Source organism: Phycodurus eques, chromosome 9 (assembly GCF_024500275.1).
Source record: "Phycodurus eques isolate BA_2022a chromosome 9, UOR_Pequ_1.1, whole genome shotgun sequence".
Classification (NCBI taxonomy): domain Eukaryota; kingdom Metazoa; phylum Chordata; class Actinopteri; order Syngnathiformes; family Syngnathidae; genus Phycodurus; species Phycodurus eques.
The window spans coordinates 24,762,318-24,779,207 of record NC_084533.1 but is presented as its reverse complement, the minus strand read 5'-3'; the positions used below and the strand labels follow the sequence as shown (position 1 = coordinate 24,779,207).

General features: G+C 38.8%; 2 protein-coding genes across 4 annotated transcripts; one reads left to right on the top strand and one right to left on the bottom strand.

The window, feature by feature from the left end:
* Positions 1 to 697: 697 nt before the first annotated feature.
* On the top strand, positions 698 to 2,988 carry lbx2 (ladybird homeobox 2). The gene is made up of 2 exons (XM_061686144.1): positions 698 to 1,258; positions 2,247 to 2,988. The coding sequence occupies exons 1-2, from the start codon at positions 922 to 924 to the stop codon at positions 2,726 to 2,728; spliced, it is 819 nt and encodes a 272-aa protein (XP_061542128.1). The 5' UTR covers positions 698 to 921; the 3' UTR covers positions 2,729 to 2,988.
* A 4,732-nt stretch (positions 2,989 to 7,720) lies between these two features.
* Positions 7,721 to 15,970, bottom strand: pcgf1 (polycomb group ring finger 1). Of its 3 annotated transcripts, none has more exons than XM_061686142.1 (9): positions 15,881 to 15,970; positions 13,492 to 13,597; positions 11,040 to 11,192; positions 10,887 to 10,958; positions 9,828 to 9,933; positions 9,680 to 9,722; positions 8,988 to 9,071; positions 8,810 to 8,890; positions 7,721 to 7,911 (listed from the first exon to the last, which is right to left on the bottom strand). In XM_061686142.1, the coding sequence occupies exons 1-9, from the start codon at positions 15,965 to 15,967 to the stop codon at positions 7,861 to 7,863; spliced, it is 783 nt and encodes a 260-aa protein (XP_061542126.1). In that variant the 5' UTR covers positions 15,968 to 15,970; the 3' UTR covers positions 7,721 to 7,860. The 3 variants fall into 3 exon arrangements, with proteins under 3 accessions (XP_061542126.1, XP_061542124.1, XP_061542125.1); XM_061686140.1 differs by having other exon boundaries at positions 8,988 to 9,074; positions 15,881 to 15,967; XM_061686141.1 differs by having other exon boundaries at positions 8,988 to 9,074; positions 13,492 to 13,594; positions 15,881 to 15,959.
* Positions 15,971 to 16,890: the final 920 nt, after the last annotated feature.

Below are 16,890 nucleotides of genomic sequence, written 5' to 3'. Positions count from 1 at the left end.
GTACTATTTCGCTATACTACTCGCGACGGTTACTATTTTGTATTCTTTTGTTCAAAATGTATTTTCATTGTCCCTTTTCAGGACAAAACATACTTTTTTTATTTTTAAAAATTTTATTTTTATTTTTCCAGCACAAAACGTTGAAGCCTACTTTCTATTTTTTTCCCTAATCAAGAATTTTTTTTTGTTACAAACGTAATCACGCTTTACCAATTAATGTGTTGTTTTTGTTTTTCTTTTGGGGGGGGGCGGGGGGCGTGTGTGTGTGTGTGATTCTTTCTGTACAAGAATGCGTAGTACGAGTAAACATTTTGAAAGCCCCTCATCGTCCTCCTGATTATGATCAGGAGGAGCAGACTCCTCCCCCCCCCCCCCCCCCCCCCACCTCCTTCTCCCCCCTCTCCCCCTTTGTAGCCGGACTCGGTGTGCGTTTTTTGGGGGGGGCGCGGCCCTTTAAGACGCGCGGGGCCATGGCGTCGCCTCGCTCTAATTGAGCCTCGGCCAATCAACAACAACTCGTTAGCAAGCCCCCTTCTGCTTCCGCCTCCTGCTCCGGGACACTTTCTCCCTCTTCCTCCGCCTCTTTCTCCTCCTTTTTTTTTTTTTTTTTTTTTTTTTTTTCGTCTCCAAGCTCCCAATTCCGCTCTGCTACTTGGCCAGCATTTGCATGGAGCTCGGCGGACTAAAAGGTGCACTTTTGACGGGGGAGGGGGCCGCGAGCGAGCGAGCGAGCGCCGCGGCAGCATGCGAGCTCAAACGCGGACACTTTTTTAGCAAAAAAATAAAATAAAAATAAAAAAAGTCCCCCCCGGAACCACTTGTGGACACTTCACGGTGCCTCGCGAATGAACTAGCCGACTTTCTACACCCTAGGTTTTTTTTTTTTTTTTTTTTTTTTTTTTTTTCTTCTTCTTCCGGGCGATGACCTCCAGCAAAGACATGAAAGCGGGCTCCGTGTTGCAGTCCGCCGGCGAGGACAGGATGCGGGCCCCCCGGGACCAGCTGCCGCCGCCGGCCAACTCCAACAAGCCGCTCACGCCGTTCAGCATCGAGGACATCCTCAGCAAGCCCTCGGTCAAGAAGTCCGCCGCGTCGTCCGCCGTGTGTCCGGGAAGGCCGAGGGTCCTGGAGAAGGTGGCCGCCGCCAACGCCGCCAGGAACGGCATCAGCACGCCGTCGTCGCCGCTGTGCGCCCTGGAGGAGCTGGCCAGCAAGACGTTCAAGGGCCTGGAGGTCAACGTCATACAGGCGGCGGAAGGTACCAAAAAAAAAAAACTTGCTTCATTCTTTCATAACTATCGGAAATAGTTTGCATGCGTGTGTACATAAGTTCAGGAGTTCATTTCGGGCCTGTTATGTGATCATATTGTGACTGTACATAGATGAGATAGATTAGATCGTAGAGCCAATTTCGTGCGTAATTACGCATAAGAGATGGTGACATATTTGGCCTTGAATAACAACAGTGATAATAGGTGTAACTGGTGCACATGTATGCTGAGTGCATGTGCTCTATAGGAGAAGACTTGTACATATGGGAGACATGTATTAGGAATCTCTGTTGACGTCATTGGGCGATTTGTGCTTAAATTGCGTATCAAGCCGCCAAGGCGGACAATTCTGCGCGTCTGTTTGCACACTGGAGGCACAGCAGTGCACTAGAAAGTAGGCGAAAATGTCAAGTTAGACATACTAACATTACGTATTTTAAAATTCATAGGCGTTTGCTTCGGAATGTGATTGACAAGGGGATCCTTTTGTGCGTAACTGCACACTGGCGTCACTCTATGCCGTAAATAAATATGACGCACACACAATGTGAAGTTAAGATAGATAGACGATAGTCTATAGACGAAAATTAATTTGCATTCCTTATATTGCGGATGCATGTGATCATTTCTGTGCGTAATTACGCATTTGGAGGCGTGATGCCATATAATAAACTTATGAGACCATCGTTTCCTTTTATATTGCACTTGTGTGGACAATAATTATTTGTAATATTCCCCTCATGAAAGATGCTCACAGATGATATTTGAGGGCATTTAAAAAAATAATAATGAATTTAGCTGTCATATTGGCTTGAGGTGGGGTTGGGGAGGGGGGGGGGGGGATTAAAAAAAGAAAAAAGTAATTTTCATGCAAATGTTAGCAACCTCGTGTTTGGATTCAGGCCTGTTGGAGAGACATGTTTATGTTGATCATATTTTTTTGTTTTGTTTTTTTTTTTGCTTGCGTGCGCGCAGGTCGGGAGCACCTGAACGCGTTCGGCCAGAGGCAAGCGTCGAAAAAGCGCCGAAAGTCGCGCACGGCCTTCACCAACCATCAAATCTACGAGCTGGAGAAGCGCTTTCTGTATCAGAAATACTTGTCCCCGGCCGACCGGGACCAGATCGCGGGCCAGCTGGGCCTGTCCAACGCGCAGGTCATCACCTGGTTCCAGAACCGGCGCGCCAAGCTCAAGCGCGACCTGGAGGAGATGAAGGCCGACGTGGAGTCTCTGAAGAAGATCACGCCGCAGACGCTCCACAAGCTCGTCGCCATGGACAACGCGGACGAGGCTCCGGCGGGAGGGGAGCCCGGAGAAGGGGGCTCTCCGGGCGGATCCCCGGCCAGGGGGACCCCGTCCTCCTCGCACCGGATCTTCCCCCAGTCGCCGTCCTCGTCCCGCGGCCGGACCACCGACGAGTTCTCGGAGGACGACGAGGAGATCGAAGTGGACGATTGACAGCCTCCCTTTTATTTTTATTTTTTATTTTTTGAAAAGAACAAAAACAAACAAAACAAAAGACATTTAGAAAAGGGCATTTCCAATTCCCAAACTTTTGCACGGATATTGACAAAAAAAGGAGTGTTTTTCTTCTTCTTCTTCTTCTTCTTCTACTTCTTCTTCTTTGTCTTCTTCTTCTTCTTCTTCTTCTTTCCTTCGATTTAATTTATTATGGGACTTTGAAAGAGGACTTACTCTTTTAATAAACAGTTTAATAGTTCATCACCTTTCATTATTTTGGTTTTTTTTTATTTTCACACCAGTTCGGATGATTGACAGGAGGTATTAAAAGGTCATTATCAAGATGATGATGATGATGATGATGACGATGATGAGCCACTGCAGCCTTTTATACTCTTTCTCCTTCTCTGTATATACTGTATATACATGCAGTAAATATAGAAATATATATAAAAAGGTCAACATGAGAATTTTAATGTATTTAATCAGCATCATGTAAATAAAGGCTATCTGATATTTCAAAACAAAAAAAAAGATTTTTGATTTTTTTTTTTTAAGATTGAACAGTTTTAAAAAATGAATTGAGTAAAAATCGAATCGTTTTTAATAATAATCATAAGAAATTAGCCAATAGAATAAAAAGATCGATTTGCACCACTTTTTATAAATAAATTCTGATATTAACTGGAATTTTTTTTTTAGATTGTATAAAAAGGACCACTGCTCAGATTTCCGTATATATATATATATATATATATATATATATATATATATATATATATATATATATATATATATATATATATATAAACAAAATGACTGGACACTGGAGTCGTTTTTAATCTGTTTTTTATTAAATTAAACGAATATATCTGTATTATATATACAGATGAACTTATGTATTATTAAATTTAAATACAGAATAATATTGGCGTTGTGCGAAATATTTGTCTACCTCCATGCAAAATGACTGAAAAAAATATTATCATAAGAATGAGCAAGTGTTTATTAATTAGCAGTGTTAAATGTTTCAGGTGACGTTTAAACTTATTGATTCTTTTTTAAATGCCCCCCCCCCCCCCCAAAGAAAAAAAAATAGCATGTGCCTCTAAATGTTGAGTTTTGTTATTTGTTTTTTTTCTTCTTCTTTTTTTCTAAATGTAAAATAAAACGTCTATGGTAGCGTATGAATAATATACCACATACCAGTCTGATGATCTTTCAATTTAGTGGATTAAACAAATGAGGTTTAAGCAGAGTTTTCCAAAGATGTCAAATCATATTACAGTGCAAACCCCAGTGACAAAATTCTTTACGCTTGTTTCGCACAACCCTTGTTAAACAGTCGCCTGGTTGAGGAGGGAAAAAAAGAGGAAAAAGAAAAAAAAAACTCGGAACAATGAAGCTGCTGTTTTGAGTGCGGTGGCATGACGTCAATGAGCGTCCTTTTCTTTTCTTTCTTTGCGCAATTTGCCACAAGCTGGCATCTTTGCGCCATATGCTCCCTTGCGGGCTTCCATCTTCCAACCTTCAACAATAACAAGTCTCCAATATGTTGGTTTTCTATCAGGAAAAACCACAACAAGGGGAAGCAGACGAAGTGCATCTAGATCCAGAAACTAAAAACGTGCGCTGTGTCCACATTTTTGGGGATTAAAATAAAATGTCATCTGAACACCAACAATAAAAAGCATGTATCGCCAAACGTTGCGAATTTTTCTAATCCAGAAAAAAAACAAAAAATCACATTTAAAAAAATAACTAAAATCGTGTGCAGGAGATCCAGATTTATGATTACCAAAAAAAAAAAGTGGAAAAACAGCAAAAACACATTTTTCAAACTTTGTGATTGAAGAAAAATATTTTCAAAACCAGCAAAAACAAAACGCCTGTGCTATACCGAGTTTGTGATTCAAGAAGTCATCTGCAAAACAAACACACACAAAAGAAGCGTGTTTTATTTATTATTTCCATTCCCCCAAAACAACAAAAACATAAAGTATGTGCGGTATCTCCATTTCGTTTTTGTCGAAAACGACAAAAACAAAAAAAGACATGATTCTTGATTTCAGAAAAAAATGGAATTTTTTTTCCTTCACATTTTAAACACAATTGAGCTACATTGGCTTTTGTGTGCGGTTTTAGTTACATATTAAATATGTCTAACGCAAAAAAAAAAAAAATATACTCTCCTGTTTTCATTTTTATTTAAAGGATATTTAGAATATATATATATATATATATATATATATATATATATATATATATATATATATATATAAAGGCAATATTTGGTGACTGGGACAATATTCGATTTTATTATAAAGGCAATATTTGGTGACTGGGACGATATTCGATTTTATTATGTTTTATATACATATATATATATATATATATATATATATATATATTATTATTTTTTTTGAAAGTGAAAATAGAATACAAAGATGTATTTTGTGTCGTTGACTCGTGCTGGATGGAGGCCATATGACGTGCGAGCTCGGCTGCAGGCTGCGTGCGCGCCGCCGCGCAAAAGGAGGTCATGGGCTGTGTGAGCGCACGGGTTCAAAGGTCAAGTGGCCACCCCCATTTTATTAGGCACCAACTCACAACAAGTAACACCCCCCCCCCCCAAAAAAAAAAGGGTCCTGTTGGGGGGGACAAGTCACGTGGACGGAAGCAAGTGCCACAATCGCATCTTTTTATCGTGTGACAGACAACAACATTAAAGATAATATACAGAAGGTACTTCCAGTGTGAGTTATGATTATAATAATTAATGTTATTTTTCTTTTGACTGTGCACACTGTTAAACTCGACGAGACGACCGTGTGCTTTGTTGACGTGTGTGTACATTTCGAATATGTCGTGCTGGTGGTGTGTGTTTTATAGTGAGCGTGTGTATCAGTGATTATTATTTACGTGCACGTATTTCTGTGTGTATGAATATGAAGGATGTGCTATGCGCGTGTGTGAGTGTATTGTTGAGTGAACTTTGAGCGTGTGTATTAGTGTGGATTGTGTAATTTTGTGTGTTTGTGTTACGTACGTGTGTCTTAAGAATGCTTGTATATATGTCTGTGTGTGTGTGTGTGTGTGTATATATATATATATATATATATATCAGTGCCATTGTGATTATTATTTATTTACTTTATGTATATGCACGTGTATTAAATAAGTGTCATTGTGTGTATAATGTACGCTTGTTTGTTATGCGTTTGTATATCTTTTTGTGTATTGTTTGAGTGTGTGATTCCTACATGTGTATTATTATTATTATTATTATTATTATTTTATGGCAATAAGCAAATTATTTGTGGGGGGGGATAAATGTATTTGCTCACTGGCCACTTCATTAGGAACACCTGCAGCACAATCAAATGATGTCCAGATTTCAATGCACCGTTTGAATAGAGCTAGTAATTTAATATTTCTTTATTTTTATTTATTTATTGTGCTTGTAGGGGGCTGTTATTATTGTTTCTATTTTGTAGCTTGTCAGCGTGCAGTGTTTCGGAAGGAGAAACGTTTATGTTTTGCTGGGTAATGGAAGCCACATTAACAGGATGTTTATTTACGACCATGTGACACTTTTATGTGTATATAAATTAAATGCAAGTAGTATATTGTGCCACGGCGATCCTGACCATCCGCATAGAACATTTCAACTATTAAAATGTGGTAATATGAGTTTCGCATGATCACGTGGCCACGGGGGAGCTCGGATCAGGATACAAAAAAGCGCAGGGACGCCATCTAGTGGAGAAGGGAGAGCTTTGCAAGGAAGCGGCTGCTCTCAAAACGTTCTTAAAACAAGTTTTCTTTTTCTAAAAGGTGTGTTACTATATAAAGAATTAAAATGCAATTATCTTAAAAGTAAAAACTTTATACGACCTTTATAAATTCTAAATCCTCGAATTTAAAATATGTACAAAACCCAATTAATAAAACTCTATATATAACTTAAAACGTCATCATTAAAAGGTAGTTGAAAAAAATCAAAAATATATATGAATACAATTATATTTAATATACCATAGTATTTTAAAAATACATATAAAATATATACACCATAAAAACTATATACATTCAAATATTAAATAAAAAATTTAAACTGTATATTTAATAAACTATAATTAGAAAATAAATCAACAAAAAAAAAAAAAAAAAAAGCTGGGAACAAAAACATCCCCAAAAAAGATCAAAAAATATATTTTTTAAAATCTACTTCAAACATATATCATAGTATTACCACCAGTATGAAAGTATTATTAAAAATTCTTACGTTAAAATATGTACAATAAACTACATATAACATTAAAATATTAAATGAAAAATGAAAAAAAAAAAGCTATACATTAGAAAATAAACTAACAAAAATAAAAGAAAAAGCTCGGAACAAAAACAAAATGCAAAACATGAATTAATTTTTTAAAACAATTTAAAAACAATCAAAAAATATTTTAAAATAATCAACTTAAAAAATATGACATTATTTTAAAAATTGGGGGACAACAAACAAAATAAAACGCATATCCATACTGTAGATTGATTGCTCAATCAACCGATAGCTGCTTATTTCAAGCCCAAAGCCCTCTTGTAGTGATGTCATAGATGCGTTCTGTGTACCAACAATGTGAAACTGACTTTTAAGTTACGTCATCATTTAGCCATATACAGTGGACCCCCGCATACTCGCGGATCGGCACCCGTTCACCGACAATCTCAAATGATGAACGTGTTCAATATTTACGGGTCAAACTCTTCGTGTGTGGGTGGTGCTTTTTTTTTTTTTTATCTGCACGTGTGGGTATGAAAAATCTTTTAAGATTAAAAAAAAAAATCCTTGTGTAGCGGGCCTTATTTAGGACTTCCTTTCGCTCTCTTGCAGATGCGCTAAAGCTGTGCAACCATAGCATAAGCATTTTTTGTTGTTGTTTTTTGTTTGAATGAAAGAAGAGCGAAGAAAGGCTTTGATAGCTTGACATTTTTAATTTATCTTCAAAAATACAAAAAGGAGGGAAAATACGCTTGTGTACACAAACACTATTATTAAAATAGAATTATGTATTGTACAAAATATGTACAGCTGTGTTGGTGAAGGCCAAAGTCCAATCAATGGAGTCCTATCTGCTACGTTTGTCCTTGATGGTGTAGTGAAGCACTAGCGGCTGAGCCTGCGACAAAAAACAAAGGCGGCCGAACATCAATTACATATTTCAGTACATTTAAAAAAAAAAAAAAAAAAAAACATTAGAAATGAATTGTATATTTCACGTTTGTTATCATATCTTTGAAATACATTTTCATTAAATCTCACAAAAAAAGCACCCGTTTGACAGTCCTTGGAATATCACTCAAAATAAATGCAAAGTAAATCAACACAATATTGTATTATTTGTTCATCAACTGTTCACGTTGATGCAGGTCTTTTAAATTTTGTAAATTAAAAATTTATTTTTATTCATTTTATTTTAATGTATTTGTATTTTAGTTATTTGTATTTTAGTTATTTTTGTTGACTTATTTGCATTGTTTTCATATTCCTTTATTTTATGTACTTGGCTTTTATTATTTTGTTTATTTCTTATTCTATTATTGTTCATTATTAAATAATTTTTTTGTACTTTTATTTTAATATTTGTTTTTACACTTACACTTGATTTGAGCATTTCATTTTTAAGTCCATTCATTTCACATGTATATTTAATTTCAATGTTTTTATTCTATTTATTCTATCGTATTTTGTTTCAAATGTGACTTATTGTTGTTTGCATTTATTTGATACAATTTATGTATTTTTATGTTTCATTTCATGCTGTTCAACAGAACAATCAGATGCCAAAAATGTATAATGTATTTATTATTGATTCATTAAATTAGTTATCGACACCCGATGCATGATGAAAATAAGAAAACTGCAAATAAAGAATCGCTATACATCATTGCTGTAATAAATATATTGTTAGGTAATAGTATAGTGGTGGTAAATTAATTAAAAAAAACAAAAACAAAAAAAAAACAAAAAAAAAAAAATATATATATATATATATATAAATTGATGTGTCATGTCACCTTTCCAAACCAATGTGATAACCATAAACGCTTCATGGTCATGTGATCGGGTAAAAACTCGTTGTTGAACAACATCTGAACCTGCAACACAAATGCAACAACAAAAATCATTAAAAAAAAAAAAAAAAACAAGAATAAATTCAATGTCAAACGAAGTGAGTGAGCGCGTGCCACCTACCTGATGTTTTTCCACGTTGAGTCGATGACAAAGCACTTTGCGTAAATGTCGCACCTCCGCTCGTACAGAACAGCGCACAAACTTCTGCTGCGTACGCACACGCACACACACACACACACACACACAAACACAGGAAGTTGTTTAAAGCGAGCAAATATTTTCACGAATGTCGACTGTTAAATAAAATGTACGATGGATATAAAAACTCGACACACAAATGGCAGGTTTCTGTGATATGAAAAAAAGGAGACCGAGTAAATCATATCAAAAGCCTACTAGAACATCTGAACCTTATTTGAGGTTAATCAAAGACCATTTAAATGGTGGCAAGGTGAGTCCTGACTCCCATTTAACATGAGTTTGATTGCGATTGGTTGATTTTGAACACGGCCACAACCCCAGTTGAAAAAGGGTGTGCACACTTATGAAACCTTATTATTTCAGTTTTTTTTTTGTTTTTTTTTTAATACCTCTCCTCTCAAAACGTTTTTCTCTTTTAAATGATTGAGTTGTACAGGTTATATTAATGGTGGGAAAAATTGTGAAATGATTTATCTCCTCAGATTAACCCCAACTAAAGTTGTTCTAGGAAGCCTTTGAAATTATTTAGTTTGGTCTCATTTTTTACACAGGGGTGTGTAGACTTATTCAATCCAAAGTATAGAGGAATGAATTTGGTGTATGTGACTGACCTGCAAAGCAAGTTTGGTCTTTTCTTTCCCAGCGAGTGACGAACTGCACAATGAAAACACACGTAATTGATAATAACTCATCATCATCATCATCATCATCATAATAATAACAATCAGTCATGACATATTTTGAAAGTGCACGGCTCACCTCAGTCGTTCTAAACACAACGACACCTGCTCGTCGTATCTGTAGAAGTGTGCTTTGGAGTGGTCGAAGCTGGTGTACGGTAAACCTGACGCGTCTGATACATAATCTGGAACACAACAAATACGTCATTTTTGAATGTCCTTGAAAAAAAAAAATACAATAAATAAATAAAGCCAAATTTTTAACAAGAACATTGATATTCTCTTATTAATATTGTAACGATAAGTTAAAAATGACTTAGGCAATTATGCTATTAGGCTAACAACATATGAAATGTTTTTCTTTCAAAATATTCCATATTTTTTCTTTCCTAAAATGTATATATATTTTTTTGGTGGCAATTTACGATTACCTTCGTACGTTTATGACTTGGAAGGGTAAGATGAGGGTAGGGTAGGATTTAGAAGTTATGACAACTTCTTCCATGAAATATATCAATTTTTTTCTTGAAAATATAAAATTTTATTCCCTCAAGTATATGAGATTTTATTCTTAAAAATATATTATTTTGGTAAAACTGAGTCCCCCCCCCCCCGTCAGAAACAGACAACTTTCCTCTCAAATATGACTTTTTTTTTTTTTTTTTTTTCAGGAGTATAAATAGCCAGTTTCCTCAAACAAGATTTTTTTTCCCCCCCTTGAAAATATACCACAAGATTACAATTTTCTTCCAAAACAACCTTTTTAATCCGTCTGAATAATATGATTCTACTCTATAAACTATATGACTGATTCGCGTAACACCACCATTTTTTTCTCTATGATTTTTTCCCCCTCAAAGTTATGACTCTTTCCTCGATAATGCCCGACTTTTTTTTTTTTTTTTTTTTTTTAAATCTTAAGAGTAGGACTCTACCTTTTTTGCCCCTCGAATATACAACTGAACGTGTTCACTTCTGGGCTGTAAGTGATGTTTGAACATGGCATCAAAACCTCTTGCAGTTACTTTCAAACTAAAATTCCGAGAATGTTATTTATTCCTGTGGGGCAATTAAGGAAGGCAAAATGCGCCACATAGCTAACAAATGTATCATTAACTACGGGTATTATCGTCCTCACCGTCTCCTGCAGGCTGAATAACTCTCTCCAACCCCCGCGACTGATAAAACTCCTTTATTCTTTTGTCTTCACCTATTCAAACACAAGCAAGATTAGTGTTCTTTTCATTCTTTTGACGCTCAAAGAGGAGCCAACGGGAACGGGTCCGCGTACTTTCTTGGAGGCCGGGCACCAGCTTGTAGACGATGTCCTGCATGACGCGGTCCAGCTTGAGGTTGAGCAGCGGCTGCGTCTCGTGGATTTTGATGTTGCACATTGGGCAGTACTTGCTGGTCTGAAGGTATTTCACGATACAACTCTTACAGACTAGAACGTACGCACAGTAAGAGACAGAGGACAGTCGTTATGTGATGAAGTTTCAGCGAAAGGTTCCAGGAAACGGCAGCACTTTTAATTGAAGTTAGAATTTAATCCAATTTTATCCATTTAAATGTAATCCCTTATACAATGAACGCCCGTGGTTCAGCATCTGTAAATCCACATATTGCAGAAAATCCCGTTACTTCGCAGTTTTTGTGTTCAGGCCAAAGAAATACACGTATTACTTTGGCATCATTCGGTGGACTCTTGGTCTTCTTGTTAGCTTTAATTCATTGATAGTGCCGTTTTGTTTTTCTTTTGTTCGCGGTCCTTAGTATATTTCCCGCTTCTTTCCCGATGCAACTACTTATAGCCTGCGTAGTCTACTTTGCCGTTACAACTTGCCTGTATTCCCTAACATTCGTTATTTGCGTGTGAATGCCATAGGGTGAGTTTATTGACATAAGACCATTTGCTTTACCATTAGCTTGTTATTGGCGCTAGTATGCTAGCTAATACTATTAATGAGCCGCATGTGAAGGTGGCTTGTTTGTGTTGAATCATTTAACTACTGTATGTAACGTGGGTTGATGATTGTGATTCATGCTAGATCAGGGGTGGACAAACCACGGCCCGCGGGCCACGTCCGGCCTGTTGATGATTTCAATCCCGCCCGCCAAAGATTGGTACAGAATTGACCAAATCATATCAAAATCATGACTCCATTTATTTGACCTTGTCCTGTAATGCCCAGTGGTTCCACCAGGTAGCGCAGTAGGTACAGTGATACATTGACTTGATTTTGGCTGTTCTGTTTTTACTCTGCTACTGCTCTGAACCCTTCTTCAACCACGAGTGGGCCAAAGAAATGAAAAGTCGACAGTGAGTGCCGAGTGTTTAATATAGAATGGACTACAAAATACTTTTTCACTGAAGCCCGGTCAAAGGCTGTATGTCTAATTTGTTCAGAAACCATTGCAGTTTTAGAGGATTATAACATCAGCCGTCACTTTTCTACCAAGCATGCTGATTATGCTAACAGCCAAGCAACGCCGGAACTGATGGCTACGGCTCAGCGGTTAAAATCAAGCTTGCAGGCTAAGAAAAACACCTTTATCTGACAAACTGCCATCCAAGATTCAGTCACACAAGACCCTGAAACTGCGCCACGGGAGCTGCAGATGGAACTGATTGATCTCTAATGTGATACTGTCTAAAAAGAGAAGTTCAACGCTCAAACTGCATGAGTTTTACGCTTCATGAAGCGCAGACACATTTTCCAAAAATAACAGAAGATGGCCCAGAGGATGCTTAGGGGTGTTTGGCACGACATATGTGTGTGAACAAACTTTTAGTGTGACGAACACCAAAAAAATATCTGACAGATCCCAGCTGAGTGATGTGTTAGATGTGTTCTGAGAATTGCCACAACAAAACTAACACCAGACTTTGATGCACCGGGGGGAAAAAAAAAAAAAAAAAAAAAAAGGTGATCAACAAAACAACACTGTTCCCATTACAAGTAAATCTAAATATTAACACTACAATGCCTTTTTTGGGGGGGATATGTAACAATCTGATTCTGTCTTGGCCCGCCTTTCAAATTTTAAAAGTCAATGTGGCCCCTGAGCCAAAAAGTCGATTCCTATCCCTGCCAATAGCTGGGGGACCGTTTACATCCTTCGGAGCGCAGTTCTCGGCAAGACCCGGCGGCCTACGACGCAGCGGACCCGCTGAGCAGCTCAAGTCGACGGAGGAGTGAGCGGCGGCGGTTTGGCCGCAAGCAAAAGCACGCTTGTCGCGGTGGACTAACAGCTAAGGTCAACGCGAACCCCTGCAGAACGCCGCTGCCATGCATCTCCCTTTCCGACATTCGCTCACTGGACAATAAATTGGATCATCTACAAATGGAATTAATATCAACGCCCTCCTTCGTATTCATTCATTCATTCTTCGTATTCGTCTGGCAGCTCGCTCTGCACCAACACTTCCTTCCACCATGGCAATCTTTGCCCAGCGACAAACTCAAATGTCTTTAAATAAACATTAACGTGAATGATCATCCGTTCTGATATTGTTATATATTATAAAATAAAAACATGTGAACCTGTGGCTTATTCAAGTTTAATAAGAAAAAAATAGTAAAGTATTGATTGCACAATAAAGTAGATTTATACATCGCGTCTCATCTCAATCTCTTTGTACTTGTGTATAATGACAATCAAAAAAAACGGACAGTTCCTGAGGTCCAAACACACAACGGTTGGGAGTGTTATTTACAAAAACAAAATGTCGGGCGACTCACATGTGTGCAGACACTCCGTGATGGTGGTAGCGTCGATGAAGTAGCCGGCACAAAGGTAGCACACGATGTGTTCGTTCAGGTCCTTGATCTTTAACTTCACCTCCTCCTGTCGACATGGATATCGAATTAATAGAGGAACTGTTTCATTTACAGAACACTTTTATTATCACATCAGTTGAACACCCAAAGTTCAACTGGGCTCAAGTCTGTCTCACGAGATTTGCTGAGACACAGCGTGAGGATGACGGTATGTCACAGTAAGTTCCACTTCCTGTTCTATGTTCGACCGCGCGTCAGTGGCGGCATTCTGCCCAAAACACAACAAAAGCCAAAGAAAAAGCTAAACACTTAAACTAGTTACACATCAATTTCAAGTCATGTCGCCCGCTCTAGCCGAGCCAGCCGCGCTCCACTCCGCTAGCTTAACGCCAACACATAATATGAAACGCCATAGAGGAGCTAATGAAACTAGCATTGATATCGCGGCGGTTTATGCACTTTTAAACAGCGGATATTTGAATACAACACATGCAGACAGAGTATATCACAATAATCACAGGCATACATTTTGAAACAGCAAAAAAAAAAAAAATAAACGACTTAGGACCGTTTTCTCTTTTTCATCATCAAATCTACCTGTAGGATGTCTGTTCATGTATTATACTGCCCCCTGTTGGCCAAGGCACGCAAAGCAGAAGAGCATCGCATTGTCCATTGAATTGAAGCATGAAACCATGATGCACAAACTGTTTCTTTACATTTTTTTGTACATTTACTACTGAATGATGTTATTACTAGAGTGGTGCCATGAGATACCAGTGACCCAAATTGCGAGTTTTTTGGCGGGTTTGCCTTACGAGCAAAGGCTCGAGATATGAGCACGCTGCCGGCGGTTGAACTCAACTCAACACGCTTTACAATGAGTGGCAGTTTGGCAAATGTGAACAGTTCCTCAAAAAAAGTCTTCAAGCCACTCTCAGCTGAAGTTTACTTGTCAACGATAACATAAAACAAACAGACATTTACCTTGTGTATTTAAAACAACCAAACTGCCCGAGGAAGGCCCCGCTATCTTAATGCTAATGCTAACTGGCATCTATACTGCAATACTTTAACCCTGTAAGCAATGGATCGATCACAAATGGTTCAGCAACAACAAGTAGGCAGACAATATTATAGTACTCACGGTCATATCATAGAAAGACTAATATTAGTGGCGTACCGATGAGGTCAGAGAAAAGTTGAGAAGTTATTCTGAATTCCACTTGAGTTTTAGGCAGGACATACCTCACTGCAATATGACTGGCTGCCGCAAAGAGGCAAAGACTGCCGAGAGTTCTATTGGGATTCAGAATAATGCCTCAATGAACAGTATATCGGTCTGTCCTATACTGGCCCAAGGTGGGCACACCAGGAGGAGCAGCATTTAGATGCACAGAGAATAAATGAAAAAATAATAATAATAATTCTATTTAATTGTCATTGATGTTCTTATCAAGTACAATATTATTGAATGCCTTTTCTCCTCATTATTATACACATTAATTATTATTATTGTTTTATTTCGGGGGGCTGGAACAGATGAATGACATTACCATTCATTTAATGGGGGAAAAGTGTTTCAAGTTACGAGCATGGTCAAATATTTCTCCAATTTATGAGTCAAAATCAGTAAGTACCACAGTATGACGTATAGAAGTACAGAAGTACATGGACCAAGCCTCGCCACCAATTAAAAATGTTGGCGAATGATGTTGTTGTGGCCGTGCGGGTCCCTTATGTCACCGGTGGACCTCCCCTGTGACAGAGCAGCACTGCTGTGTAAATGAGCGTGAACTTCGACCTCCTCGTGCAAGCAAGGAAGAACATTGGGACTGGGGGAGGCGAATTACTTTCCCTACTGCACTTAACGTGTAAAAAAAAAAAAAAAAAAATCAAATAAAGTGTCTGAACGAGAGAACGACATTTTGCACTTTTTTTTTTTTTGCGGCACCGCGAACAAGCGCGTGCGGCTAGCCTGTGACGGACGAGGCGGGCGTTTGTGTTCAGCTAGCAGCAGGAGCTCCGTGAAAGTGTTGACATTCTCCAAAGCCGACAAAAGCGAAGCCTCACCGGGTCACGAACTGGCCACTGGCCACTGCCCCCCCCCACCCCCATCCCCTACCCCTCACTCCACAGAGAGAGGAGTACATCGCGGGGGTTTGCCTCTCACGAGCACCGTAACACACGCTCCCTCTCCCCGCAGCATCTCAAGTCCTTCCCCCTCGACACCCTCTCCGCTCTTCCCCATCAGCTCCGCGACAACGAGCGAGCGAGGGGTCCGCTTCCTCCAACCGGCCGCCCGCGGCTGCTCCCAAGCGGTCGCCCCCGAGAAGCACGTTCCGCTCACCTCGTTCCTCAGCGGGTCCAGCTTGTAGACGGTCTGCAGCTGGTTTCGCAGCCGCATCGCTATGGCCATCGGACCTTGTTCCGCCATGTTTGGGAATTACGATGACTTCCGGTTAAACCGGAAGTATCATTTGGTGGGCCCCCGTAGAAGAAGAAGAAGAAGGCGCGTAAACTACTGTTGTTAGTTATTTACATTTATGAAAGAAATACAGAGGGGAATTATATTTAGTATAGAAATCAAATTATATATTGTTGTTAGTTATTTCATTAATATTTATTTAAGTGGCAGAGCTGGGGAATGGACAATTATTGCTGTAGGCCAGGGATCGCCAACCTTTTTGAAACTGAGAGCTACTTCTTTGGTATCGATTAATGCAAAGCGCTACCAGTTTGATACACACTTCTGAAATCACACATTTGCTCAAATTACCTTTCACAATAAGTTATTATTTTATTATTAATCTTTAATAATAGTTAGAAAACAGATATATGTCAATATGCGACACTATTTCCATAAATCTCTGCCAGTGTTTTTCATTAATCGCTTCTACAACATTCCTAGGAAATCACAATGTCCCATCACTGGTGATCCTTTTTCAGGAGAGGCTTGCAGGATACTCATGCGGTGCTTGAGGGTTACCTGGTGCTAGCGGGCACCTGATATAGCCAAATCAGTAATTGGCAATATTCATCCATCCATTTCAACACCGCTTATCCTGGTTAGGGTCGCGGGACGCTGGAGCCTATCCCAGCTGGCTTCGGGCGAAGGGCGGACTACACCCTGAACTGGTCGCCAGTCGGTCGCAGGGCACATATTGACACAGACAACCATTCGCACTCACGTTCACACCGTCACTGAGTGGCAACTGAACCCACGCTGCCTGCACCAAAGTCAGGCGGGTGTACCACTAAACCATCAGTGACATTAGCAATGTTAGTTACACTTAAAATAGTACATTTGTTCATAATTATTATTTTTTTTTTTTTAAATTCACAAATCCAAAACAAAAT

Coding starts and splice junctions, on each gene's coding strand:
- lbx2 (XM_061686144.1), top strand. CDS start 922: ATGACCTCCAGCAAAGACATGAAAGCGGGCTCCGTGTTGCAGTCCGCC. Junction 1,259..2,246: donor CGTCATACAGGCGGCGGAAG/GTACCAAAAAAA, acceptor GCGTGCGCGCAG/GTCGGGAGCACCTGAACGCG.
- pcgf1 (XM_061686140.1), bottom strand. CDS start 15,967: ATGGCGGAACAAGGTCCGATGGCCATAGCGATGCGGCTGCGAAACCAG. Junction 9,075..9,679: donor AGACCAAACTTGCTTTGCAG/GTCAGTCACATA, acceptor GTGCGTACGCAG/CAGAAGTTTGTGCGCTGTTC. Junction 8,891..8,987: donor TCAACGTGGAAAAACATCAG/GTAGGTGGCACG, acceptor TTTGTGTTGCAG/GTTCAGATGTTGTTCAACAA.